The 27732-nt window shown below is 43.0% G+C and overlaps 1 protein-coding gene across 4 annotated transcripts in view; it reads right to left on the bottom strand.

Moving 5' to 3' along the window:
* The window catches only part of ca10a (carbonic anhydrase Xa), a 313370-nt gene that overhangs the window by 140889 nt on the left and 144749 nt on the right, over window positions 1-27732 (bottom strand). For 3 of the 4 annotated variants that reach the window (XM_042306024.1, XM_042306026.1, XM_042306025.1), the window contains one exon: window positions 14033-14077. The exons of the other annotated variant lie outside the window; for it this stretch is intronic. In XM_042306024.1, the coding sequence (XP_042161958.1) occupies window positions 14033-14077 (45 nt within the window). The remainder of the gene's footprint in view (window positions 1-14032; window positions 14078-27732) is intronic. 4 annotated transcript variants of the gene reach the window in all.

Raw genomic sequence — 27732 nt, 5'->3', positions numbered from 1 at the left:
CTACTCTCAACAGTTTATAAGGTCTTGAAAGGCACAGTAGCAGGCCATCCTGGCTCTCCTGTCTGCTGCAGATCTTCATTCTCCCAAGTCGTCCTATAATATTGTGGCCACATATGCTCCTAGCAGGCCCAGTTATTCAGGAAAACGTAACACACGCCCTGCCTCCTCCACGATCCGAGCGGCTGTTCCTTGCATACCTAGAACCTAGCGCTTCAAAATAACCGTAATATTCACAATTTACCTTTTAAAACAGATGACCTTTTGTCTGTGGCATAAACACAACCAGTCACAATGTTTTAATCTGATTAGGTTACTTCAAGTCTCTTGTAGGCTATTCGCGCACGGTCATCCAAAATATAATTCCAGTATCCAAACAAGCCATTTGATGAATGGAAAGAGAAATATCTACAGTTGATGTCGGAAGTTTACATTCACTTAGGTTGGACTCATTAAAACTCGTTTTTCAACCACTTCACTAATTTATTGTTAACAAACTATAGTTTTGGCAAGTAGGTTAGGACATCTACTTTGTGCATGACAAGTCATTTTTCCAACAATTGTTTACAGATGATTTCACTTATAATTCACTGTATCACAATTCCAGTGGGTCAGAAGTTTACATACACTAAATTGACTGTGCCTTTAAACAGATTGGAAAATTCCAGAAAATTATGTCCTGGCTTTAGAAGCTTCTGATAGGCTAATTTACATAATTTAAGTCAATTAGAGGTGTACCTGTGGATGTATTTCAAGGCCTACCTTCAATCGCAGTGCTTCTTTGCTTGACATCATGGGAAAAATCAAAAGAAATCAGCCAAGACCTTAGAAAAAAAACTTGTAGACCCCCAAGTCTGGTTCATCCTTGGGAGCAATTTCCAAACGCCTGAAGGTACCACATTCATCTGTACAAGCAATAGTACGCAAGTATGAACACCATGGGACCACGCAGCCATCATACCACTCAGGAAGGAGACGCGTTCTGTCTCCTAGAGATGAACGTACTTTGGTGCGAAAAGTGCATATCAATCCCAGAACGACAGAAAAGGACCTTGTGAAGATTCTGGAGGAAACAGCTACAAAAGTATCCACAGTAAGATGAGTCCTATATCGACATAACCTGAAAGGCTGCTCAGCAAGGAAGAAGCCATTGCTCCAAAACCGCCATAAAAAAGCCAGACTATGGTTTGCAACTGCACATGGGGACAAAGATCATTCTTTTTGGAGAAATGTCCTCTGGTGAAACAAAAATAGAACTGTTTGGTCATAATGACCATCGTTATGTTTGGAGGAAAAAGGGGGAGGCTTGCAAGCCGAAGAACACCATCCCAACAGTGAAGCACGGGGGTGGGAGCATCATGTTGTGGGGGTGCTTTGCTGCAGGAGGGACTGGTGCACTTATACAAATACAGTGGGGCAAAAAAGTATTTAGTCAGCCACCAATTGTGCAAGTTCTCCCACTTAAAAAGATGAGAGAGAGGCCTGTAATTTTCATCATAGGTACACTTCAACTATGACAGACAAAATGAGATTTTTTTCCCCCCGAAAATAACATTGTAGGATTTTTTATGAATTTATTTGCATATTATGGTGGAAAGTAAGTATTTGGTCACCTACAAACAAGCAAGATTTCTGGCTCTCACAGACCTGTAACTTCTTATTTAAGAGGCTCCTCTGTCCTCCACTCGTTACCTGTATTGATGGCACCTGTTTGAACTTGTTATCAGAATAAAAGACACCTATCCACAACCTGAAACAGTCACACTCCAAACTCCACTATGGCCAAGACCAAAGAGCTGTCAAAGGACACCAGAAACAAAATTGTAGACCTGCACCAGGCTGGGAAGACTGAATCTGCAATAGGTAAGCAGCTTGGTTTGAAGAAATCAACTGTGGGAGCAATTATTAGGAAATGGAAGACATACAAGATCACTGATAATCTCCCTCGATCTGGGGCTCCACGCAGGATCTCACCCCGTGGGGTCAAAATTATCACAAGAACGGTGAGCAAAAATCCTAGAACCACACGGGGGGACCTAGTGAATGACCTGCAGAGAGCTGGGACCAAAGTAACAAAGCCTACCATCAGTAACACACTACGCCGCCAGGGACTCAAATCCAGCAGTGCCAGATATGTCCCCCTGCTTATGCCAGTACATGTCCAGACCCGTCTGAAGTTTGCTAGAGAGCATTTGGATGATCCAGAAGAAGATTGGGAGAATGTCATATGGTCAGATGAAAACAAAATCTAACTTTTTGGTAAAAACTCAACTTGTCGTGTTTGGAGGACAAAGAATGCTGAGTTGCATCCAAAGAACACCATACCTACTGTGAAGCATGGGGGTGGAAACATCATGCTTTGGGGCTGTTTTTCTGCAAAGGGAGTAGGACGACTGATCCGTGTAAAGGAAAGAATGAATGGGGCCATGTATCGTGAGATTTTGAGTGAAAACCACCTTCCATCAGCAAAGGCATTGAAGATGAAACGTGGCTGGGTCTTTCATCATGACAATGATTCCAAACACACCGCCCCGGGCAACGAAGGAGTGGCTTCGTAAGAAGCATTTCAAGGTCCTGGAGTGGCCTAGCCAGTCTCCAGATCTCAACCCCATAGAAAATCTTTGGAGGGAGTTGAAAGTCTGTGTTGCCCAGCAACAGCCCTAAAACATCACTGCTCTAGAGGAGATCTGCATGGAGGAATGGGCCAAAATACCAGCAACAGTGTGTGAAAACCTTGTGAAGACTTACAGAAAACGTTTGACCTCTGTCATTGCCAACAAAGGGTATATAACAAAGTATTGAGATAAACTTTTGTTAGTGACCAAATACTTATTTTCCACCATATTGTGCAAATGAATTCATTAAAAATCCTACAATGTGATTTTCTGGATTTTTTTTCTAATTTTGTCTGTCATTGTTGAAGTGTACCTATGATGAAAATCACAGCCTCTCATCTTTTTAAGTGGGAGAACTTGCACAATTGGTGGCTGACTAAATACTGTTTTGCCCCACTGTAGATGGCATCATGAGGCAGGAAAATTATGTGGATATATTGAAGCAACATCTCAAGACATCAGTATGTCTTGTATGTCTTTCCAGGAAGTTAAAGCTTGGTCGCAAATAGGTCTTCCAAATGGACAATGACCCCAAGCATAGTTCCAAAGTTGTGGAAAAAAGGATTAAGGACAACAAAGTCAAGGTATTGGAGTGGCCATCAGAAAGCCCTGACCTCAATCGTATAGAAAATGTGTGGGCAGAACTGAAAAACCGTGTGTGAGCGAGGAGGCCCACAAACCTGACTCAGTTACAGAAGCTCTGTCAGGAGGAATGGGCCAAAATTCACCCAACATATTGTGGAAAGCTTGTGGAAGGCTACCCAAAACATTTGACCCAAGTTAAACCATTTAAAGGCAATGCTACCAAATACTAATTGAGTGTATGTAAACTTATGACCCACTGGGAATGTGATGAAAGAAATAAAAGCTGAAATAACTCACTCTCTCTACTATTATTCTGACATTTCACATTCTTAAAATGAAGTGGTGATCCTAACTGACCTAAGACAGGGAATTTTTACTAGGATTAAATGTCAGGAATTGTGAAAAACTGAGTTTAAATGTATTTGGCGAAGGTGTATGTAAACTTCAGACTTCAACTTTATTACAAAACAACAAAAAGTGTCATGTCATTGTCAAGCCAAGCCTTCAATACTGGGTAGGCCTACAAGGCAGGGAGGCATGTAGGCTTATTTTCTGTTTGTGAGATTAACATTGTTTATTTGATTGTGGTGCTGAAAACGCAATCCATGATGCTTTGCTTATTGGGTTATGTGGGGCATTGGCACAGAAACCTGTCGGTGGAAACGTCATTTCATATAATTGATATGATTATTTAAAAAAAATGTTATATCTGATTTCATTGACTGCAGCCAGCTCTGATCAACATGTAATGAAACAGGCAGGGAGAGTTAGCTTGTCAGCAAACCCTCATCCTTCTGGCCCGTATAGACATTTACCTTTCAGTCATTTAGACAGTCTTTTCCAGAGCAACTTACAGTAGTGAGAGCATACATTATCACAGTGGTCCTACATGGGAATCGCACCCACTATCCTGGCGTTGCAAACGCAATGCTCTACCAACTCAGCCACCTTCGCGACAATTGAGCCCCTGCGTGGCATTGACTGTGCCACAAAAGAATGTCAAAGTCGATATTCACGTTTATTTGTGGTCATAAACATGATTTTAAGTTAATTCTATGAGGCGGGAAGGTGTGCAATTCTTTTTACAGTACAGAGAAAGGATCATGTGAAAATATGTTTTACATTGGGGAGGGGATTTTTTTTATGACACCTCGAGTTAGACCAACGAATGAAATCTAACTACAGTCTGTTCAGTTTTCCCCTATCTTAGTTTAGCAGTGGTGCATCGCCACGCACAATTTTTTTTTTTTTTTTTTTTTTTTTTTACCGGGATTCGCTTCTAAGATCAGAGTTATACGTTACAACATCAGATTGTCCAAGAAACATCCAAGGTAACGAGCTAGCCAGCTTGTAATTCAAGAAGTGCAGCAAACCCTATTCAGAGATGCATGCCTCTGGCAGACAACCAACTGCGCTGCTAAAAAAAAATCCTAGGGGAAACACTGCTGTTTGAATGCATCTTCAATATATCTACTTGCCTAATATATTCACACTCCCAGTCTATAAAAAAAAAATGAGTAAGCCAATATAACCGTCTTGCTAAAAGGTGCTAGAACAAAGTTCTCATTTGACCAAGTTAAATGTATTGTATTGTAACAAACATTTGCACCCAGGTATACCATGTTTTGAAATGGAACTTTTTAGACTTTCCAGAGAAAAGTGACCCTAGAGTGTGGAATCATTAGGAGCGGTGAAGTTTACTGTGACACCCTGCTACATGTGAGGCCTTGGCAGCACCCAAACACTTGATTGATGAGAAAATGGCGCTGAATTTAATGCCTCTCCAAGTGGGCCAGAAACAGACTCACTACGCGTGCTTCTGTGCATGGCGTCAGCATGGGAGAAAAATATGGCAGCAAATTGAAAGTGGAAGAAAAAAAAATGTGTATACCTTGAACTTTCCCCAAATTCATTTTGTAAATACAATTTGCAGGATGCTTGCACTGCAGAAAGAAATAGGTTCCCAGTTATATTAAAGAAACAAGAGCGGGGACTTTCTCCATGACAGATGTTAAGTGGAGCAGGGCTGATTTCCCCTTTAGGCTCCACCTGGTCCTGTCCCAGATGTCTCCGGATGTACCTGTCTGTATAACCTGAGGATACAGCTTTATTTACCCTGTCAACCTCTCTGAATCAAACACCCAAACTTCACTAGCTCTCTCTGCTCTGCTGAGCCAAATGCTATTTACCCATTCAGCGGAGATGTTCATTGTATTTCCAGTGATGTGGGCAAATGTAGTTTTTTTTTTATATAAGTTTGTATTTTACCTTTCATGACTAGGCAGAGAGCAGCGTGTTGTCTGGAGTTCAGTTGTAAAGTTACTGATGGTAAAGTCACTTGGTTTGAACCCAAGTTATCTGTGTGAGACAAGACTGGGTTAGCATGTTGCGCTAAAGCCTAGGCGTTAACTTGGGGAGCAAATACAATACTTTAGGTCTCAGGACATTGGAAGAGACAGAGAAAGAGAGAGAGAGAGAGACAGAGAGTGAGATATAGACAGCGAGAAAATTAGACAGAGAAAGAGCCAGACATAACCAGACAGAGAGAAGGAGACAACACAGACAACCAGGGTGCTGATGGGAAAAATAATCCTGCAGTTGTATGAGGATGTGGAATGAGGAAGTACCCCCCAGCGGGCGGAACTTTGGGAGAGAATAAATGCCAGCGTTCCAAACAGACCCGGACCAGTATTAATCTCCTTGATAGCCTTGGAGCCCAGCGCGCATTAGAGGAAATAGCGTGCTAAGCCACAGAGCCATTCAATCTTCCCCTGGCCGGTCCCTCTGAGCTGCCTGCTACAAAGCCAAGACGACCAAGGCCCAGTGCAATAAGGAGTGATGGAGTGGGGCCCTAGCTACACAGCAAAAAAAAAACATCCACTGAACACGTTTACATCTTAATCAGATCACACAATATAGCAGGTGTTGAAACAGGAAGGGGGAGCTAGAGTGGGACGCGATTAACTGTGACACATGAAGGGAGAGGGGGTTGGAGAAAGAGGGAGGGAGAGAGACAGGGAAAGAGAGAGAAGCAGAGAGAGCGAGGTAGAGAGAGGGGAGAGACATAGGGCATTTTACGTTATCACTGCTTTAGAGGCTGCTTATCGATGTTTAAAAAGGCTCTAGATCAGATTTCCAGGCTTTAATTCGAGCAACATTGATTCAAGGTTGGATGCACACCATACCGGGTATTTGATGGTATTGAAATAATGGAAAATGTGTTCAAAGCCGTTGTAAAGAGGATTACAGTTTTTCTCCCTTATCAGAGGGGTGACATTGTTTTAAAGCCCAAATCCAAAGGGTCAGGGGGGTTATGGCAATGCTAGGTTTACTGATTTTGCATAACTGACCAATACCCGACTGGGTATTGAACCTGGGTCATCTGCATCGCTCAAAACCGTGCTAGCCAGCGAGCTAAAGTCTATTTTTGAGCTTCCAATCTCAGGCAAGGTCTGTGTTGTTCACCGAACCACCTACAGTACATTTGCAAAGTACGACCTAAACTCCTTAAAACACCCTACAAGGCAGGATGAGATTTATTTCCTCTTTAGTTAACAGGTCGAGTTACGCTCTGCAGCCATGGGTCTCTGCTCAGAGTAAAATTGAAATCTCATGTTTTCCTAATATTCTCCAGACAAAGTCATCCATCTTTTAATCTGTTCTGAAGTGCAGTTGGGGGAGTATCAGCCAAGCTCCAACAACACACTGCACTCTCAAGGTTTTACTAGAAGTATGACAGATGAAGAGTCCTGCAGTACTGTACTTTACACACATATGCCACTAGGAGAAGAATGCAGGGGGAGGGGAGAGGAGAGGAGAAAAGAGAAGATGAGAAAAGAGGAGCAAACAAAACAGATGAGTATAGAACAGAACAGATGAGAAGAGAACAGAACAGATGAAAACAGAACAGATGAGAAGAGAACAGAACAGATGAAAACAGAACAGATGAGAAGAGAACAGAACAGATGAGAACTGATAACAGATGAAAATAGATGAGAACAGATGAGAACACATGAGAAAAGAACAAAACAGATTAACAGAATCGATGAGAACAGAACAGATGAGAACAGAATCGATGAGAACAGAACAGATGAGAACAGAACAGATGAGAAGATAACTGAACAAAACAAAACAGTTAACTATTTGCCATACAATTCAAAAAGCACAGGAGGGATGTGTGTCCTCTATGAGGAAAGACTACAGTAGTCCTGTCAGGGATATCTCTATGCTATGTGTGAGTCAGCCTGATGCTTGTTAGACTCAGGGGTGTAAAGAGGAGTCAGAGTTCAAGAGATGTCATAAAGAGGGATCAGAGGTCAAAGAGAGTGGTGAGAGGTCATGAGGGAGGGTCAGAGAGAGTCAGCACTAATGGACCAAAGCCTCAGCCACACTGACACACACACACACACACACACACACACACACACACACACACACACACACACACAATGTGACACTCATGCCAGTACGCTCTGTGTGTGTCCCAGTGCACACATGAAAATGGGAGTGTGTGTGTACGTGTGTGTTTGCGTATATGTCACTGCCTTCACCATAGCTGCCTGACCCAACCACTACCATAGCTGCCTGACCCCACCACTACCATAGCTGCCTGACCCCACCACTACCATAGCTGCCTGACCCCACCACTACCATAGCTGCCTAACCCTACCACTACCATAGCTGCCTGACCCCACCACTACCATAGCTGCCTGACCCCACCACTACCATAGCTGCCTAACCCTACCACTACCATAGCTGCCTAACCCTACCACTACCATAGCTGTCTAACCCCACCACCACCATAGCTGCCTGACCCCACCACTACCATAGCTGCCTGACCCCACCACTACCATAGCTGCCTGACCCCACCACTACCATAGCTGCCTGGCCCCACCACTACCATAGCTGCCTGACCCCACCACTGTACCATAGCTGCCTAACCCTACCACTACCATAGCTGCCTAACCCTACCACTACCATAGCTGTCTAACCCCACCACCACCATAGCTGCCTGACCCCACCACTACCATAGCTGCCTGACCCCACCACTACCATAGCTGCCCGACCCCAACACTACCATAGCTGCCCGACCCCAACACTACCATAGCTGCCCGACCCCACCACCACCATAGCTGCCCGACCCCACCACCACCATAGCTGCCTGACCCCACCACCACCATAGCTGCCTGACCTCACCACCACCATAGCTGCCTGACCTCACCACCACCATAGCTGCCTGACCCCACCACCACCATAGCTGCCTGACCCCACCACTACCATAGCTGCCTAACCCTGCCAACATAGCTGCCTGACCCCACCACTACCATAGCTGCCTGACCCCAACACTACCATAACTGCATGACCCCACCACTACCATAGCTGCCTGACCCCACCACTACCATAGATGCCTGACCCCAACACTACCATAGCTGCCTGACCCCAACACTACCATAGCTGCCTGACCCCAACACTACCATAGCTGCCTGACCCCAACATTACCATAGCTGCCTGACCCCAACACTACCATAGCTCCCTGACCCCAACACTACCATAGCTGCCTGACCCCACCACTACCATAGCTGCCTGACCCCAAACTACCATAGCTGCCTGACCCCAACACTACCATAGCTCCCTGACCCCACCACTACCATAGCTGCCTGACCCCACCACTACCATAGCTGCCTGACCCCACCACTAACATAGCTGCCTGACCCCACCACTACCATAGCTGCCTGACCCCACCACTACCATAGCTGCCTGACCCCACCACTACCATAGCTTTCCTGACCCCACCACTACCATAGCTGCCTGACCCCACCACTACCATAGCTGCCTGACCCCAACACTACCATAGCTTTCCTGACCCCACCACTACCATAGCTGCATAACCCTACCACTACCATAGCTGCCTGACCCTACCACTACCATAGCTGCCTGACCCCAACACTACCATAGCTGCCTGACCCCACCACCACCATAGCTGCCTGACCTCAACACCACCATAGCTGCCTGACCCCACCACTACCATAGCTGCCTGACCCTACCACTACCATAGCTGCCTGACCCCACCACTACCATAGCTGCCTGACCCCACCACTACCATAGCTGCCTAACCCCACCACTACCATAGCTGCCTGACCCCACCACTACCATAGCTGCCTGACCCCACCACTACCATAGCTGCCTGACCCCACCACTACCATAGCTGCCTGACCCCACCACTACCATAGCTGCCTGACCCCACCACTACCATAGCTGCCTGACCCCACCACTACCATAGCTGCCTGACCCCACCACTACCATAGCTGCCTGACCCCACCACTACCATAGCTGCCTGACCCCACCACTACCATAGCTGCCTGACCCCACCACTACCATAGCTGCCTGACCCCACCACTACCATAGCTGCCTGACCCCACCACTACCATAGCTGCCTGACCCCACCACTACCATAGCTGCCTGACCCCACCACTAACATAGCTGCCTGACCCCACCACTACCATAGCTGCCTGACCCCGCCACTACCATAGCTGCCTGACCCCACCACTACCATAGCTGCCTGACCCCACCACTACCATAGCTGCCTGACCCCACCACTACCATAGCTGCCTGACCCCACCACCACCATAGCTGCCTGACCCCAAACTACCATAGCTGCCTGATCCCAACACCACCATAGCTGCCTGACCCCACCACTACCATAGCTGCCTGACCCCAAACTACCATAGCTGCCTGACCCCAACACTACCATAGCTCCCTGACCCCAACACTACCATAGCTGCCTGACCCCACCACTACCATAGCTGCCTGACCCCACCACCACCATAGCTGCCTGACCTCACCACCACCATAGCTGCCTGACCCCAACACTACCATAGCTGCCTGACCCCAACACTACCATAGCTGCCTGACCCCAACACTACCATAGCTGCCTGACCCCAACATTACCATAGCTGCCTGACCCCAACACTAACATAGCTGCCTGACCCCATCACTGGCCTATGCCTCTACTTTAGTGATTGGGTCTGCTGATTTTCATACCTGGACAGAAACCAAGATCTGCTGAAGAGAACCAAGATCCAGACCATGCTAATCCAGCATATTGAATTCATGAGTAAACGATTTAACCTCAATATAGTGGGACGCAGTAAGTGGTCGGGCTGAGCTCAATTTTGCTCTCTTACAGGGTTCATGCCCTCTCACACCTCCTTCCACCCACCCACACATACACTTAACCCCCTACCTGGAGACATAGAACGTTAATCAGCGCAGGAAAGACAGAGTGAGTTGATTCATTATTACGCACACCTGCCACCATCATTACGAGACTCACCTGGACTCCATCACCTTCCTGATTAGCTCAACTACACAGTTGAAGTCGGAAGTTACATACACTTAGGTTGGAGTCATTAAAACTTGTTTTTCAACCACTCCACAAATTTCTTGTTAACAAACTATAGTTTTGGCAAGCTGGTTAGGACATCTACTTTGTGCATGACACAAGTCTTTTTTCCAACAATTGTTTACAGACAGATTATTTCACTTATAATTCACTGTATCACAATTCCAGTGGGTCAGAGGTGTACATACACTAAGTTGACTGTGCCTTTGAACAGCTCGGAAAACCCCCGAAAAATGATGTCATGGCTTTCGAAGCTTCTGATGGGCTAATTGACATAATTTGAGTCAACTGGAGGTGTACCTGTGGATGTATTTCAAGGCCTACCTTCAAAACTCAGTGCCTCTTTGCTTGACATCATGGGAAATCAAAATAAATTGTAGACCTCCACAAGTCTGGTTCATCCTTGGGAGCAATTTCCAAACACCAAACACCTAACACCTAAACAGTAATATATACACACCATGGGATGAATGTACTTTGGTTCGAAAAGTGCAAATCAATCACAACAAAAAAGGACCTTGTGAAGATGCTGGAGGAAACAGCTACAAAAGTATCTGTATCCACAGTAAAAACAAGTCCTATATCTACATAACCTGAAAAGCAGCTTAGCAAGAAAGAAGCCGCTGCACCAAAACTGCCATAAAAAGCCAGACTACGTTTTGCAACTGCACATGGGGACAAAGATCATACTTTTTGGAGAAATATCCTCTGGTCTGATGAAACAAAATAGAAATGTTTGGCCATAATGACCATCATTATGTTTGGAGGAAAAAGGGGGAGGCTTGCAAGCCCGAAGAACATCATCCCAACTGTGAAGCAAGGGGGTGTTGGCAGCATCATGTTGTGGGGGTGCTTTGCTGCAGGAGGGACTGGTGTGGCAAAATGTGTGAAAAAATGGCTTAAGGACAACGAAGTCAAGGTATTGGAGTGGCCATCACAAAGCCCTGACCTCAATCCTATAGAAAATGTGTGGGCAGAACTGAAAAAGCGTGTGCGAGAAAGGAGGCCCACAAACCTGACTCAGATACACCAGCTCTGTCAGGAGGAATGGGCCAAAATTCACCCTACTTATTGTGGGAAGTTTGTGGAAGGCTACCTGAAACGTTTGACCCAAGTTAAACAATTCAAAGCCAATGCTACCAAATACTAATCGAGTGTATGTGAACTTCTGACCCACTGGGAATGTGATGAAAGAAATAAAAGCTGAAACAGATCTCTCTTTCTACTATTATACTGACATTTCACATTCTTAAAATTAAGTGGTGATTCTGACTGAATTAAAACAGGGGATTTTTACTAGGATTAAATGTCAGGAATTGTGGAAAAACTGAATTGAAATGTTTGTAAACTTCCGACTTCAACTGTATCTGTCACTCCCTATGGTTCTTTCCCCAGGTGTTATTGTTTCTGTTCCTGTGTTTCATGTCTGTACCCTACTCGTGTTTCTTGTTTTGTTCCATGTTCAGTTACTTATTCAATTCAATCCCTGTACTATTCTTAAAGTACATGTTGCTCGGTCTGGATTCCAATAGGAATAATATGACTCTTTGTAAACCAGCAAAATATGACTTGCTGATGTGGCATGAAAACCAGTAGTTTCAGGCCACTCTGTTGGGGTAAACCTATGTTGTTGAAGTATGGTACAGTAAAAAAAAAGCAATATAACGCCATAAACTAAAAGTGATTAATAAAATAATCACTTGGTGAAGGCTACAGGACTGAAAGCCGATAAAAACAAAAATCATGTCTCTGTCACTAGCGTACACAGTCATGGTTGGTACGGGTACTGCTAAAATTCACTCGAAAGGCACCCTGGGATATAAATATGCAAATACAGTGTTAAAACAACACCCCAAAATGGGTTACGTAACACCACAGGTGTTAATTCCCTAACACTGAGAAAGTTTAAAGAATTTACCCATTGTCACGAGTCCGACCGAGGGTGGTTTCCTTTCCCGGTCGGGTGGCGCTCGGCGGTCGTCGTCACCGGCCTATTAGCTGCCACTGATTGTCTTTCCTCCCCCTCCTTGTATGTTTATTGGTAGCACCTGTTTGTGATGATTAGTTTGTCTTTATTAGACAGCCGGCCCGCCTGGTTGTTGTGCGGGATTATTTATTGTAACCTTCGGCTCTGTAGTAGAGGAAAGTGTTAGTTCCTGGTCGTGCATTTTTCAGTAGTCATTTTTCATTCCCTGTGTTTTGGGGCTGTTATTATTGTGAGCACTCTGTGGTGCGTTGGTGCAATTAAAGAGCACAGCATTGCACTCTCTGTCTCCTGCGTTTGACTCCACACCCACGACACCCGGAGTATTACACCCATAGTATTTATTGACACTTTTAAAAGTGTTAGTTTAACACTGTGGGTGTTAAAATTCTCATCACAAATGTGCTGTATATGTAGTTTACTTTCCAGAGCTGGCTACACTTGGTGATGGGCAACAGGTACACACACTGTGGCAAGTAAGCTGAATTACTATTAATTACTATGAACACACTTATTTTTTATATATATATATTTTTTGTGTCATTTCTATTTAGAGACAAAGTAAGCATCTCTTTTGAAGCTCATGGAGTTGAGATGTGAAATATTATGTCTTTTGGTTTTGAAATAGAAATGCTTATTATTCACTTCAGATGATTTGATTGCTTTTACCATAAGTCAGTGAACATGGTGGAATTGTAGCTAAATAACACACGGAGGCTTGATTTCCATTGCAGCATGAGTATCAATAACTGATTTGCTATGGCCTGTGAGCAAAGGCAGGCTGTAAAACACCAGGTCTGACACGCTGAGTGCCCCAAGCTGTCCACAGACACATTAAAGAATGAAATAAGCTTGTGTGTGTGTGTGTGTGTGTGAGAGAGAGCGAGAGAGAGAGAGAGAGAGAGAGAGAGAGAGAGAGAGAGATTAAATAAATAAATAGCCCAGTTTAAAGAACCCAGGTTAAAAACAGTTAAGTGGTTAGAACTCAAACAGAGAAAGGGAGAGAGAGATTAAATAGCCCATGCACAGCCAGCTTTAAGAACCCAGGTATAAAACAGTTAGAATTCAGAGACAGAGAGAGAGAGAGAGAGAAGGGGTAGACACAGACAGAGAGAGGGTGGTGAATGGTAATTAAGTCTTGATTATGCTCTTGTATCTTCAGCTCCTGGCTATAGTCTAGTCCCGGAGCAGCGTACTAGATCAGTGCCTTGTACTGCACCAGGTGGCAGTCAAATGTGCTAACACTGCTCAGGTGTGGCACGTGGACACACACACACACACACACACACACACACACACACACACACACACACACACACACACACACACACACACACACACACACACACACACACACACACACACACACACACACACACACCTCTACCTTCCCTCTGTGTTGGATCTAATAGGGGATAGAGAAGTAAGTGAAGCTCACTGCGTTCACACCTGACATGGTCCATCAGCGTTTCCTCCTTCTCTGCGGCAGATATTCTAATGCAAACAAATAGAACATCAGAAAATCATCAACATGTTCTCAATATAAAATCAGAGTTAATATGAATGTTTTTTGTGGCAGTGAGACCACGGTTCAGAAAACATCACAGTGTCAGCTGTAGGGCAGGACGGTAGGAGGGTCGCTGTTGGGCAGTGGTGCACCGTTTCCCGTATGGGCTCATGCCGCCAGTAAGCTCCTGGTAACCCCTGGTGGAGCCGGTTCTGGCCAGTGAGCTGGTGCTAAGTCTCCAGCGGGCGGTGGGATGAAGGGAGGATGATGGCTCAGAATGAGAATAGCACAGCGGAGAGGATGGTAGGGTTTGCTTGCTCCCCTGCCCTCTCTCTCTCTCTCTCTGTCTCTCTGGGCAGGACTTCTCTCAGATCCTGCTCAATCTGATAGGGCATGTGTGTGTGTGTGTGTGTGTGTGTGTGTGTGTGTGTGTGTGTGTGTGTGTGTGTGTGTGTGTGTGTGTGTGTGTGTGTGTGTGTGTGGTCATCTGTTTCTGTGTGTGTTATGGACAGTTAAACAGAGCTCTGATAAAAGCCTGCAGGCAAATGCCCTGTATATGAATAGAACATAGGAAACATGCACCGTGCATAAACTCCCCATCCAGGTCACGATTACCTAACCCAGATGTCAAACTGACATCCAGGACTGAGCATAACTCTATAAAACCACTAGATTACTCCTCATGACCAATCCACTACACTGAATTGAACATTACATTACTAGTCCAGGAAATAAAACACTTACGTACATGACATTTCTGAGAGCACTTCTTCCAAGGATCCTACGTGGTCGAGTAGTAATCTTCGACCAGCATCTAATAGCTAGCTAACAGGACTAAACCATGTGCCTTTAGAATGGAGAAGAGGGGTTCTCATAACATGATGATGAGTGTAGTGTTTCCCCACCTCGTAAAGAGCTAGCGATAATTCTCAACAAGACACAGTTAGCGCCAGAGGACATAATAACGAGTTAACAACACGGAGAGTAGTGTGGCAGAGCATGCCGAGACTTCTGCGAACCAGAACACAAAAGATATGCAGATTTTCACAACTTTATTCATTTACTTAATCATGGGGCTACAGACGACAAGCAATCGTACATTTTTGGGGGACTTATTTTTGATAATAGTGATCAACACATTGTTCATAGAAATAGCAATGTCTTATATCATAACAGTGTGCGCTGTCTCTTTACTCAGCTTTGCATGCAGAGCCAGTTGATACGGTGAAGGAGACATGAGGCAAAGATACTTTTTTTTACCAGTATCTCTGCGTGAGGGAGATGATCAAGTGAATGAACGAAGTTGTTAAAGTCTGCATATTTTGCGTTATGGTCCCAAATGAAAAGGAAACGGATTGCTTTTTATCTGTAGCCCCATGAAACCAGTCAAAACAAGCTCAACAACTCAATGCAGGCACACACTCCTATTGAAGATGCATTCACCTGTATTGTGAATAGGCCTAGGCTACATCTTGAGTTACCTAGTTTATAAATAGCGGTTTACCATTCAATTATAAAAACAATTGAAATGGATTTTATTATTGGATAATTGATTAATTGATGCATACATGGCTTTCTCTGCAAAAAGAATACATACTGAACTCAAAAGACGCCTAACAATTAAACAGCATTAGCTGAGTTCATCTCTCCGGATCGAGTGCCATTCTGTGACGTTGGCTAATACACCTTCTTTTCTGTTGTTGCCGGGGTACCGTTGTGGTATCATTTTGGTCTTGAGCATGGTGATGGTATCGAGTATCGTGATACTGAATGTGGTATCGAAGTCAAAATTCTGGTATCGTGACAACACTAACGGAGAGCGCGCTCGACAAGCCACAGTTATGACTGGAATAGGGATGGTAATAGCCGCACATTATTTAATGCTTCCATCTAGACCCTTTCCTGTGTTTGCAAACATTGTAAGATGGTGGAAGAACACGGGGAGTTCTTATAGAATGCTAGCAACAGCAACAACAACAACAACAACAACAAGCCTCTAATTACATGTTGCTTATGAGTGCATTTCACACTACTTTTTGGAATATAATTAGATTGTACGGCTCGTTTTTTGTCATCATCACAAATCAACTGCATTATACTTCAAAAATGTCTACTTCAACCAGTAAAATGTCTCTCTGGCTAGATTTTTGCTATAGCCTATATCAATCAGTGTTAACATTCTAGCTAACTTCTGCATCCAAAATAATTATTTTGCAAAGATCACAACCAAATATAATATTCAAGCAAGAATCAAAACATCGTTGTGAGCGTTGTATGAGAACCCCCACATAAAGTTATTTTGTTTGGAAGTAATACAAATGTTGAATGGGTGCAGATGGCAATGGCTTTCTTACTGCAGTCAAGAGTTGCGCACATCTGTACATGACGTCAGTTTGTCGTGTACTGGAAAGGGGTCTATAGTTCATTGCGACATTTTGACCAGAAGGCTATATTGGGCCTTGACTCCAACCCAGTGAGTTTGAAGTCCAAAAATACAGAACTGCTTACAGTGTGCAAACCCCACAAAACTAGCTGGTTTAACACTGCTGCAGCACAAAATAATGTGAATTCATTACATAGCTTTTCAGAGCGTTGGATGGTCTGAAACGAAGAACTCAGCAGCAACATCAAGGCCTGAGAAGCGTCCTTATGCTCTCCCAGCCTGGCTCAGACAGAGATATATTCAGCACAGAAAAAGCTGACACATCCACACACAGAACAGAAGTTAACACTATAGGCATAAAGTACTGGAAATAAACACAGGAAACTCTAGAGGATTTGCATTTGGGCTGGTTTGAATCCCAGAGCCGACTAGGTGAAAAATTTGTCCGTGTGCCCTTGAGCAAGCCACCTAACCCTAATTGCTTCTGTAACTCGCTCTGGATAAGAGTGTCTGCTAAATGACTAGAACACTACATCTACATTGTAAGATAATGTTGACATGATTCCAAGAGTCTACTACTGTTCAGAAACAACTGAACTGAAAGGAACACACTCAGAGTACAGTACAAGCAGAAAACGAAAGAAAAGTTTTGTTTCAGTAGTTGTAGATGTTAGTACAATACAAGTAGCTGTCCTTCAATTGTCATTAGCAATGAACGATCTGAGAACAACACTTATTTCTTCGAGTTTCACTGCGGAGAGGGACAACATCACAGCACGCGATGGAGAATGGAAACTGCACCTCAAACTGAAGGACATAGATCTGTCTGTGTGTGTGTGTGTGTGTGTGTGTGTGTGTGTGTGTGTGTGTGATTGCGTGCGTACCTGTATGTGTGTGTGTGAGCCCTTGTGTGACTGACAGCTCAGATATATGCAACTTTATGCATTTACCTCTGGGGTGCACTTACTCTGGGGTGCACTTACTCTGGGGTGCACTTACTCTGGGGTGCACTTACTCTGGGGTGCACTTACTCTGGGGTGCACTTACCCATCTCTTTCACCACAATTCCAGGTAAATGTAAGTATTTTAGACCCTGGAATAGCAGCTGTATTTCCAATCCTCAATAGCAGCCATCAATTATAATGCAGTGGCTACACATTTAGAAAATAAGATCCCTCAAGTGTTCTTTTGGAAGGGTGATGGTCCTATGTGGGACCATAATAACTCAAAGAACCCTTTGAGGCCTTCAATGGTTCTTTGCAGTTCAGAAAAGGGTTCATTCCTCTTTTTGTGATAATTCAAATGTAAGGAGGGTGGCTCATACAAATATTTTGGTGTGTGGTTTGCTCACATCTTTTTTTGTGCAACTGTGGATTGAGAGTGTCATTCCAGTGGATCTAATCTGCTGTGTTATGCAAGTACATGTTTAATATGACAATGGCCAGTGACGGTTCATTTTGAAAAGGATCACATATGCCCTGGTGTCAATTGAGAACACTTGATTAAATCAGTGGTTCTCAATTCTCTCCTTGGCGACCCCCAGCTTTTCCAGAGACAGTAAAAAGTGTACTTGTTTTTATGGTAACTTACTGGCAGCCAACCTGTTACTCACTGTAAAAAAAAGTTACAGTATGTTACCATAAATTCCAAAGTAACTTTGCGTTAACAGTATATTACTGTAAAGAAAGCACTTCTTTACAGTAATGTACTGATTAAGCAAAGTTTCTTTGGAATTTGTAACCATGGCAGAACCCTTTTTGTGGTGCTACAGTGAACCTTTCATTGATGGTTCTTCATGGAACCCTTTTTAAAATGTCATTTAACTAGACAAGTCAGTTAAGAACAAATTCTTATTTACAATGATGGCCTACCCCGGCCAAACCTGGACAATGTTGGGCCAATTGTGTGCCGCTCTATGGGACTCCCAATCACAGCCGGATGTGATGCAGCCTGGATTCAAACCAGGGACTGCAGTGACGCCTCTTGCACTGAGATGCAGTGCCTTACACCGCTGCGCCACTCGATAGCCCATTCTAAGTTCAATTTAGAACCTTATGAGCGTGGTTCTTTATAGAACCTTCAAAAAAAGGTTATATTTAGCACCGTAAAGGGATCACATATGGCTACATCCAAATAACCCCTATTTGGTACTATATAGTATACAAATGTCCATCTGATAATCACACGTGGCTATTTATTGTTGACAAGCAGATGTCACTAATATGCATTTTAAACCGATAATGAAGCTCAGAGTAACTGTTTTTCGGCACAATTTGATGAAAGCTCCGAAACATTCAGAAAGCCAATGTTTCCCATGACTAGTTCTTTGTAGATCCTTTAAAATAACTATAAAGGATGTTTTATTCTGGTTATCCAAATTATATTGTTAAAACTCCATAGGTTTTATTATTTTGTTTATTAACAAGTTGAATTAGGTTGTGCTAGTTCTGGAACATCTGGGCGTCCCCTGAGGAGAGACTTGAGAACTACTGACTTAGTCAACCATTCTCAGTTGACACAAGGCCATACGTGAGTACTTCACAAAACACTGTCACAGTAACCATAATCATATATAAAATATAATAGCATAACACAACAGAGTAGATAAGCTGGAATGACACTCACTCAGTGTCATTGCACAAAATTAGCTGTACACAAACCACGCCCCAGGATATTCTAATGAGCCACTGCTCCTACATTTTAATTATCATTAAAAGAGCAAAGAGCCCTTTTGTGAAGGGCAAAGAACCATTGACTAAAAGGGTTCTTTGAGAACCATCACCATTCGCAAAGAACCCTTGAAGAACCCTATTTTCTTAGTGTGTAGCAGGGTTCTAGATACAGAATTATACAGTACCAGTCAAAAGATTGGGCACACCTACTCACACCTAAGGGTTTTTCTTTATTTGGACTATTTTCTACATTGTAGAATAATAGTGAAGACATCAAAACTATGAATTAACACATATGGGATCATGCAGTAACCAAAAAAGTGTTAAACAAATCAAAATATATTTTATATTTGAGATACTTCAAAGTAGCCATCATTTTCCTTGACAGCTTTGCACATGCTTGGCATTCTCTCAACCAGCTTCATGAGCTAGTCACCTGGAATGCATTTCAATTAACAGGTGTGCCTTGTTAAAAGTTAATTTGTGGAATTTAGTTTCTTCTTAATGCGTTTGAGCCAATCAGTTTTGTTGTGACAAGGTAGGGGTGGTATACAGAAGATAGCCCTATTTGGTAAAAGACCAAATCCATATTATGGCAAGAACAGCTCGAATAAGCAAAGAGAAACAAAAGTCCATCATTACTTTAAGACATGAAGGTCAGTCAATCCGGACAATGTGCAGTCTCAAAAAACATCAAACGCCATGATGAAACTGGCTCTCATGAGGACTTCCACAGGAAAGGAAGACCCAGAGTTACTCTGCTGCAGAGGATACGTTAATTTGAGTTACCAGCCTCAGAAATTGCAGCCCAAATAAATGCTTAACAGAGTTCAAGTAACCGAATCATCTCAACACCAACTGTTCAGAGGAGACTGCGTGAATCAGACCTTTATGGTCGAATTGTTGCAAAGAAACCACTACTAAATGACACTAATAAGAAGAAGATACTTGCTTGGGCCAAGAAACACAAGCAATGGACATTAGACCGGTGGAAATCTGTCCTTTGCTCTGATGAGTCCAAATTTTAGATTTTTTATTCCAACCACTGTCTTTGTGAGATGCAGAGTAGATGAACGGATGATCTCTGCATGTATGGTTCCCACCTTGAAGCATGGAGGAGGAGGTGTGGGGGTGCTTTGCTTGTGAAACTGTCATCCACTTCTTTAGAATTCAAAGCACACTTAACCAGCATGGCTACCACGGCATTCTGCAGTGATACGCCATCCCAAATCGTTTGAGCTTAGTGGGACTATCATTCGTTTTTCAACAAGACAATGACCCAACACACCTCCAGGCTGTATAAGCGCTACTAAGGCAAAGGGTGGCTATTTGAAGAATCTCAAATATAAAATATATCGATTTGTTTAACACTTTTTTGGTTACTACATGATTCCATTTGTAATTTCAGAGCTTTGATGTCTTCACTATTATTCTACAATGTAGAAAATAGCCAAAATAAAGAAAATGCCAAAAGTGTGCAAAGCTGTCATCAAGGCAACGGGTGGCTGCTTTGAAGAATCTCAAATATGTGACCGTTTCAGGAAGCTAGGCGTATGTTGCGGGTCACTACTTCACAGGAGAGCCGTTTGAACGTAAACAAAAAAATGTTTTAATAAAAATGTGTTTTTGGGCAGAAATGCCTCGAAAATGTGAACTTTCATGTCCCTTAATGGGGCTGCAGTTATCCTAGTGGTTAAACCATTGGGCCAGTAACTGAAAGATTGCTAGATCGAATCACCGAGCTGACAAGGTAAAATCTGTCGTTCTGCCCCTGAACGAGGCAGTTATCCCACTGTTCCTAGGCCATCATTGTAAATAAGAATTTGTTCTTAACTGACTTGCCTAGTTAAATGAAGGTTAATTAATTAAAACAATTATAACAAACTTTTATGCCATCTGTAAATATGAATAAAATTGTTAAATTATGAGCCTAGTTGGTAAAGCCAAAGAAAAAGTCAGCAACCTTCCTGCTAGCCATGATTGGCTGAGATAATGAGTGGTCTGCCATATAGCGCGCTTCTGTCAATTTGAGCTGGTTAGTATGTCTAGTTAATCCTGTTTAACACAGATTTTTTATGTATTGTGTATTAAAACTGCATAGGTGTTGCTCTCCACTTTCTGGAGGACTGAGTTTTGAAATCCGTGGAATTAGAGTATGATAGCTAAGGAGATGGAGAAAAAACCTATCTCCGGATTACATCTTAAAACTAAGGGCAACCATGGCATCCGACAGGAGACACGTCCAACCATTAATGATGTATATGGGTAAGATCGTCTAGATAGCTACATGTTCAGATATTACATGTTTCTAATGTTGACAAAAAGAGCCATTTGCTTGGCTTGCTATAGTATAATGTTAGCTAGCTAACATTGAACCTGGTTGGATAGATACCTGCAGATTCATGCAAGGCAGTAAATCAAATCAAATGTAATTTGTCACATGTGCCAAATACAACAGGTGTAGTAGACCTTACAATGACATGCCGACTTACAAGCCCTGAACCAACAATGCAGTTTAAAGAAAAACACCTAAAGAAAAATAAGAAATAAAAGTAACAAATAATTAAAGAGCAGCAGCAAAATAACAATTGCGAGGCTATACACAGGGGGTATCGGTACAGAGTCAATGTGCAGGGGCACCAGTTAGTCAAGGAAATTGAGGTAAAATATACATGTAGTTAGAGTTATTAAAGTGATTTATACATAGATAATAACAGAGAGTAGAAGCAGCGTTAAATAGGGGGGACAATGTGAATAATCTGTGTAACCTTTTGATTAGCTGTTCAGGAGACTTATGGCTTGTGGGTAGAAGCTGTTTAGAAGCCTCTTGGACCTAGACATGGCGCTCCGGTACCGCTTGCCATGTGGTAGCAGAGAGACCAGTCTATGACTAGGGTGACTGGAGTCTTTGACAATTTTTGACAATCCTCTGACACCGCCTGGAATAGAGGTCCTGGATGGCAGGAAGCTTGGCCCCAGTAATGTACTGGGCCATACATACTACCCTATGTAGTGCCTTGCCATCAGATGCAGATCAGTTGCCATACCAGGCAGTTATGCAACCAGTATAACATTTTGAGGATCTGAAGACCCATGCCAAATCTTTTCAGTCTCCTGGCGGGAAATAGGTTTTGTCGTCCCCTCTTTACGGCTGTCTTGGTGTGCTTGGACTATGATAGTTTGTTGGTGATGTGGACACCAAGGAACTTGAAGCTCTCAACCTGCTCCACTACAGCCCAGTCGATGAGAATGGGGGCATGCTCGGTCCTCCTTTTCCTGTAGTCCACAATCATCTCCTTAGTCTTGATCACGTTGAGGGAGAGGTTGTTGTCCTGGCACCCAATGGCCAGGTCTCTGACCTCATCCCTATATGCTGCCTCAACATTGTTGGTGATCAGGCCTACCACTGTTGTGTTATCAGCAAACTTAATGGTGGTGTTGGAGTCGTGCCTGGCCGTGCAGTTATGAATGAATAATGAACATCATGAGTTGTGATTACGGTGCATTGTTTACCTAACGTTATGTGTATGGCCTTATTTTTGAATCTCAGAGCCATTTGTTTAGCTAGCTATAGTCTAATGGTAGCTAACTAACATTGAACCTGGTTGGTTAGATACCTGTGTATTCATGCAGGATAGTAACGTCATGAGTTGTGATTATGGTTTATTGTTTACCTGGCTACATGTTTTAACAAAAGACTCCACTATGCAAGTTACCATTGCGTTCGTCAATTCAGTCTGACCATCTACTCCGATTTCCGAGCACTCTCGTCTGAGTGTGCCAGAGAGTGCAGAATATCTGATGAATTTACGTCCGGTGTGCGCTCTGAAAGCAAAACGCTCTGAATTTACAAATGGACAATCTGATAGCATAGTTGCTGTCACCAACGCTCTGAATTACATAACAGTCTAAACAGCTCTGCTAGAACGAGTAATGTTTAGTGAGCTGTTCTCTCTCACAGATGTCTGGAAATGGGTGTAGACAAAGAATGGCTCTCCAATAGTAGTACCAAAACATTCAAAGGCCATTTTCTCAAAAGTGAGTTTAGAAGTTGATCAACTTTCAAAGCAGAATTACTTTCCCAATGTTCCTCAACTGTAGTGTATGATATACTGTTTTGTAGCTCTGAGTCTCTACTTTTATGCAATGTAAAAAACACAATTAAACATTTTAATACGTAAGATCGATTTGAGCCGGTCGGTCACATATGTTGATGTGTTTAACACTTTTTTGGTTACTACATGATTCCATATGTGTTATTTCATAGTTGTGATGTCTTCACTATTATTCTACAATGTAGAAAATAGTCAAAATAAAGAAAAACCCTTGAACGAGTAGGTGTGTCCAAACTTTTGAGTGGTACTGTATATCAGAAATAATTACAAAATGTATACCACTAGTACCAAATGTGCCAAGGGACATTGACGTTATAGTACAATGTATGAGAGAGAAATCATAAATAATGGGGTTCTTACTGTACATGTCTGGCTGGTATAAGTCAGTCAAAGACATCTGTACCAGGGCAAGGCTAAGGGCTATAAGGCTGTAGGATTCTGTCTGACGTATCTGTGGTTCTCTTCTCCCTGTCATCATTAGCAATGGAAACACGTCCAGCCCTCTCCCCAGCTCCACTCTCCCCGACACACACGCACACGCACACACTGAAGAGCCTGGGAGACTCGGGGGAACAGCCCAATAAATCTGTCTCTATACGTGAGGCACCTCCACCTCTGTAATGGAAGAAAAGAAGGCTCTCCTGGACAGACAGACATACACAGATGGGCAGACCTCTAAAAGGGTATACCTCATCTCTGCACTGCTTAAACCTCTTCTGGGGGAACATAACCACAACAAAACAAAACCTAATACAATGTAGCCTGACACCCCTTTTCAACCTTGTTATGTGATGTTGAGCCTACTCCACACTCCTCAAGTAAATCCACCGGTCCCCTATGCGTCTTGTAATACTACAACTTGTAAGAGGGGTTCAACTGGAACCTAAAAGACACCCACCATGAATGCCAACTAAATTTGCCCAAGAAGAGGCAAACAAAAGAAAAACCCACACCAAACTTAGACCGGAAGCAAACCAAAAAGTGGAGCAAAACCAAAACCAGGGTAGATCAGATAAATAATTGTTTTTTTAGAATAGGGCATACAATCTAAAGGTGTTGGCCCTCCACATCTCTCAACACAACTGGCGCAATGGGCCAGCCACTCTCAAATAGCATCTGGGCCAGCACAGGTGAAACACCTTCCCACTAACGAGATGGCGCCCAGCACAGGTGTAGCCCATACTGACTAACAAGGTGACACCAATCGTTGCCGAGCTATATGTGCTAAAGTCCAACCTCAAAATATAAATGGAAAAACCCAGAACCTGTAACAAACTATAACAACACAATAATAAAACAATAAAGAGGACATTAATAACAACTATATTCAGTCTAATGTAGTGCCGAGCTGACTACAAACTCCCGAAAGAAGATTTAGGCCCACTATCTGACTGCAGTAATTACGACATAAGAGATGCGAAAAGATTTGAGATGCGAAGGGGAAAATGTTAAGGAGAGGCAGAATGATATCCCAGCTACAGGAAGTTATCCAGAGATGATTAATATGTCTCTCCTCTCCTATTTGCTCCTCATTAAGTCACTGTCTCTTTGTAATTGCCTTGCTCCAACCATAGAGGATGAGAGGAGAGATCTTTTTTTTTATGAGGAGGACAGGATATATATCCGTGTCATAATCAGTCTCAACCTTGAACTCTGATCACGAGGGAGCCCCACAACGATGTTACTCACTGTCAAACAATATGCTGTAGCTTATGGTGTGTGCGCTTGCATGTGTGTACATGCACGATGCAATTATGGTAACATTATACAGTACATTTCAGTCTAAGACACGTAGAAATTAAAATGTGAAGCAATACTATAGAGATAAACCTAGGTTCAGTAAGTGTGGTCTACATGGAGCAGACAAAAACAGGCAGATGGCATAAAAATCAAATCAAATCAAATGTTGTTGGTCACATACACATGGTTGGCAGATGTTATTGCGAGTGTAGCGAAATGCTTGTGCTTCTAGTTCCGACAATGTCTAAAAAGTAATCTAACAATTCCACAACAACTACCTAATACACACAAATCTAAGTAAAGGAATGGAATAAGAATATGTAAATATATAGAAAGGGAAAGAAGGATATTTCCCACAGCTGAGCATTAGCGGGAGCGAGTGAGAGGGAGGGCAAAAGATTGAGTGACACGTAGCCTTTCATTAGGTGTTTTAGCAGTCCTTGATAAAAGCATCAGCCTCCTTATGAAGCGTCTCTACCCTACATTAGCACCAGGAAAATGGACACACACAATTGGATTTGGAGAGCAGGCTCAATACATTTCAGTCTGCGTTCAGTGCTAACCTTGTAAATGGAAAACATATTGAACTGATAGTGAAAGGAAAAAGTCGAGGACTAGGCCTAGAGAGAGAGAGAGAGAGAGAGAGAGAGAGAGAGAGAGAGAGAGAGAGAGAGAGAGAGAGAGAGAGAGAGAGAGAGAGAGAGAGAGAGAGAGAGAGAGAGAGAGAGAGAGAGAGAGAGAGAGAGAGAGAGAGAGAGAGAGAGAGAGAGAGAGAGAGAGAGAGAGAGAGAGAGCATGAGAGGGGAGAGAGAATATAGAGGCTTACCAATGGTTCAATGTTGTCTAATTAGGGAAGGAAAAAGAGAGGGGAATGAATGAACTCGCGATTTCACAAAAGACCTTCATCTACTATACATGTATTTGTAAATGGGCCTCCTTTAACCTTTCAAAGCTACCATCCCTGAGCAGATGAAAAACAAAATGTCGGAAAGGAAGAAAAATATAAACCTTCACAAGAGAGTAATGATCTTATTGGCTCTTAGAAATGGCTGTGTTCAAGTTAGAACCGCTCAGAGAGTCCCATATTATAAAGGAGCATGGCATAGTCAGCCATACAGCAGTGTGTATATTTAATAAGCCTCTGGCAGTGGGTTCATCCCTGATATCCCCATATAACCATGCCGGCTGTTTCATAATGTCAACAATGTTAAATGCATCATAACTACGGGACTCCAGATTTACGCTAGGCCCGTGGTAACTATGCAGTAGCTAGGAGACTATTTAGATTGGTGGCATATTGCCATGATTACTTATCGCACATGGTCCAGAATTTTGATATCTGCTCAAGCATGTGTGATGGGAGACTGTTTAAGAATATAGATTTTTGAGAAGAAAGGAGAAAAAAAGAGAGAGAAAATGTGTCATAAATACGACTGGTGAATACAGATGGAGCCTTGTGTGCAAAATGTCTCTAATAAAAAAGGTTAAAACCTGCTAAACTGTCCTAACACTGATACACAAAAAAATGCTGAGTTAAAAACAACCCAGCACTGGGTAAATAGTGGACAAAACACACATTCAGATAGTTATATTTGGCCACCCGTGAGAGTACATTTCATTCCTGTTCATCACGTTAAGTTTGTACACTGCAAACGTCACTTTTCATTCAATATTTTTGCACTACATATTCCAACATAAAATTGTTAAGATTATTATTTCAATATTAGAACAATGTGGTAACTCTGTGTAGGCACTTGAGGAACTCATTGTCACGTTCTGACCTTTATTTCCTTTGTTTTGTCATTATTTAGTATGGTCAGGGCGTGAGTTGGGGTGGGCAGTCAATGTTTGTTTTTCTATGATTTGGGGATTTCTATGTTTCGGCCTAGTATGGTTCTCAATCAGAGGCAGGTGTCATTAGTTGTCTCTGATTGAGAATCATACTTAGGTAGCCTGGGTTTCACTGTTTGTTTGTGGGTGATTGTCTATGTTAGTTGCTTGTGTCAGCACAGTTCTTATGATAGCGTCACGGTCGTTATTTGTTTATTGTTTTTGTACAGTTTACTTCGTGTTTTTTGTCATCTATTAAATGATGCATTCACACCACGCTGCACTTTGGTCCGCTTCTTACGACGATCGTGACACTCATAAAATATATTTTAAAATAAGGGGTGCGTACTGGTGGCAGAGAAGTCAGGCACAGGAGAGCAAAAACTGTGTTACAATGGCATAGTTTAATAATAAAAATCACCATAAACAGAACAATCAATACAATGGGTACGAAACCCATCGCCACCAGAATAATGTGCACAATCACTTACAACAAACAATTCCAGACAAGGACATGGGGGGAACAGAGAGTTAAATACACAACATGTAAGGATGGAATTGAAACCAGGTGTGTGGGAAGACGACAAAACAAATGGAAAATGAAAAATGGATCAATGATGGCTAGAAGACCGGCGACGCCAAACGCCGCCCGAACAAGGAGAGGAACCAACTTCGGCGGAAGTCATGACATTTAAAAGCAAGATAATAATAATTTTAAAAAATTACAATCTGTGCTCAATATATACTGTAGATAACAATGCAACCGAACAGATGAAACAGAGTGTAATTTACTCTCACTGGTGGCCAAAAATAACTGAACGAACGCCAGGCCCCTGGTAAGCCATGCCTCCAGTCTTCTGATCTGACGTGGTGGTTCATTTAAGTGATAATGACCCCAAAGC

Source organism: Oncorhynchus tshawytscha, linkage group LG25 (genome assembly GCF_018296145.1).
Source record: "Oncorhynchus tshawytscha isolate Ot180627B linkage group LG25, Otsh_v2.0, whole genome shotgun sequence".
In the NCBI taxonomy this organism is placed as follows: domain Eukaryota; kingdom Metazoa; phylum Chordata; class Actinopteri; order Salmoniformes; family Salmonidae; genus Oncorhynchus; species Oncorhynchus tshawytscha.
The sequence above is the reverse complement of the archived record's forward strand: the minus strand, read 5'-3'. Positions and strand labels throughout refer to the sequence as shown.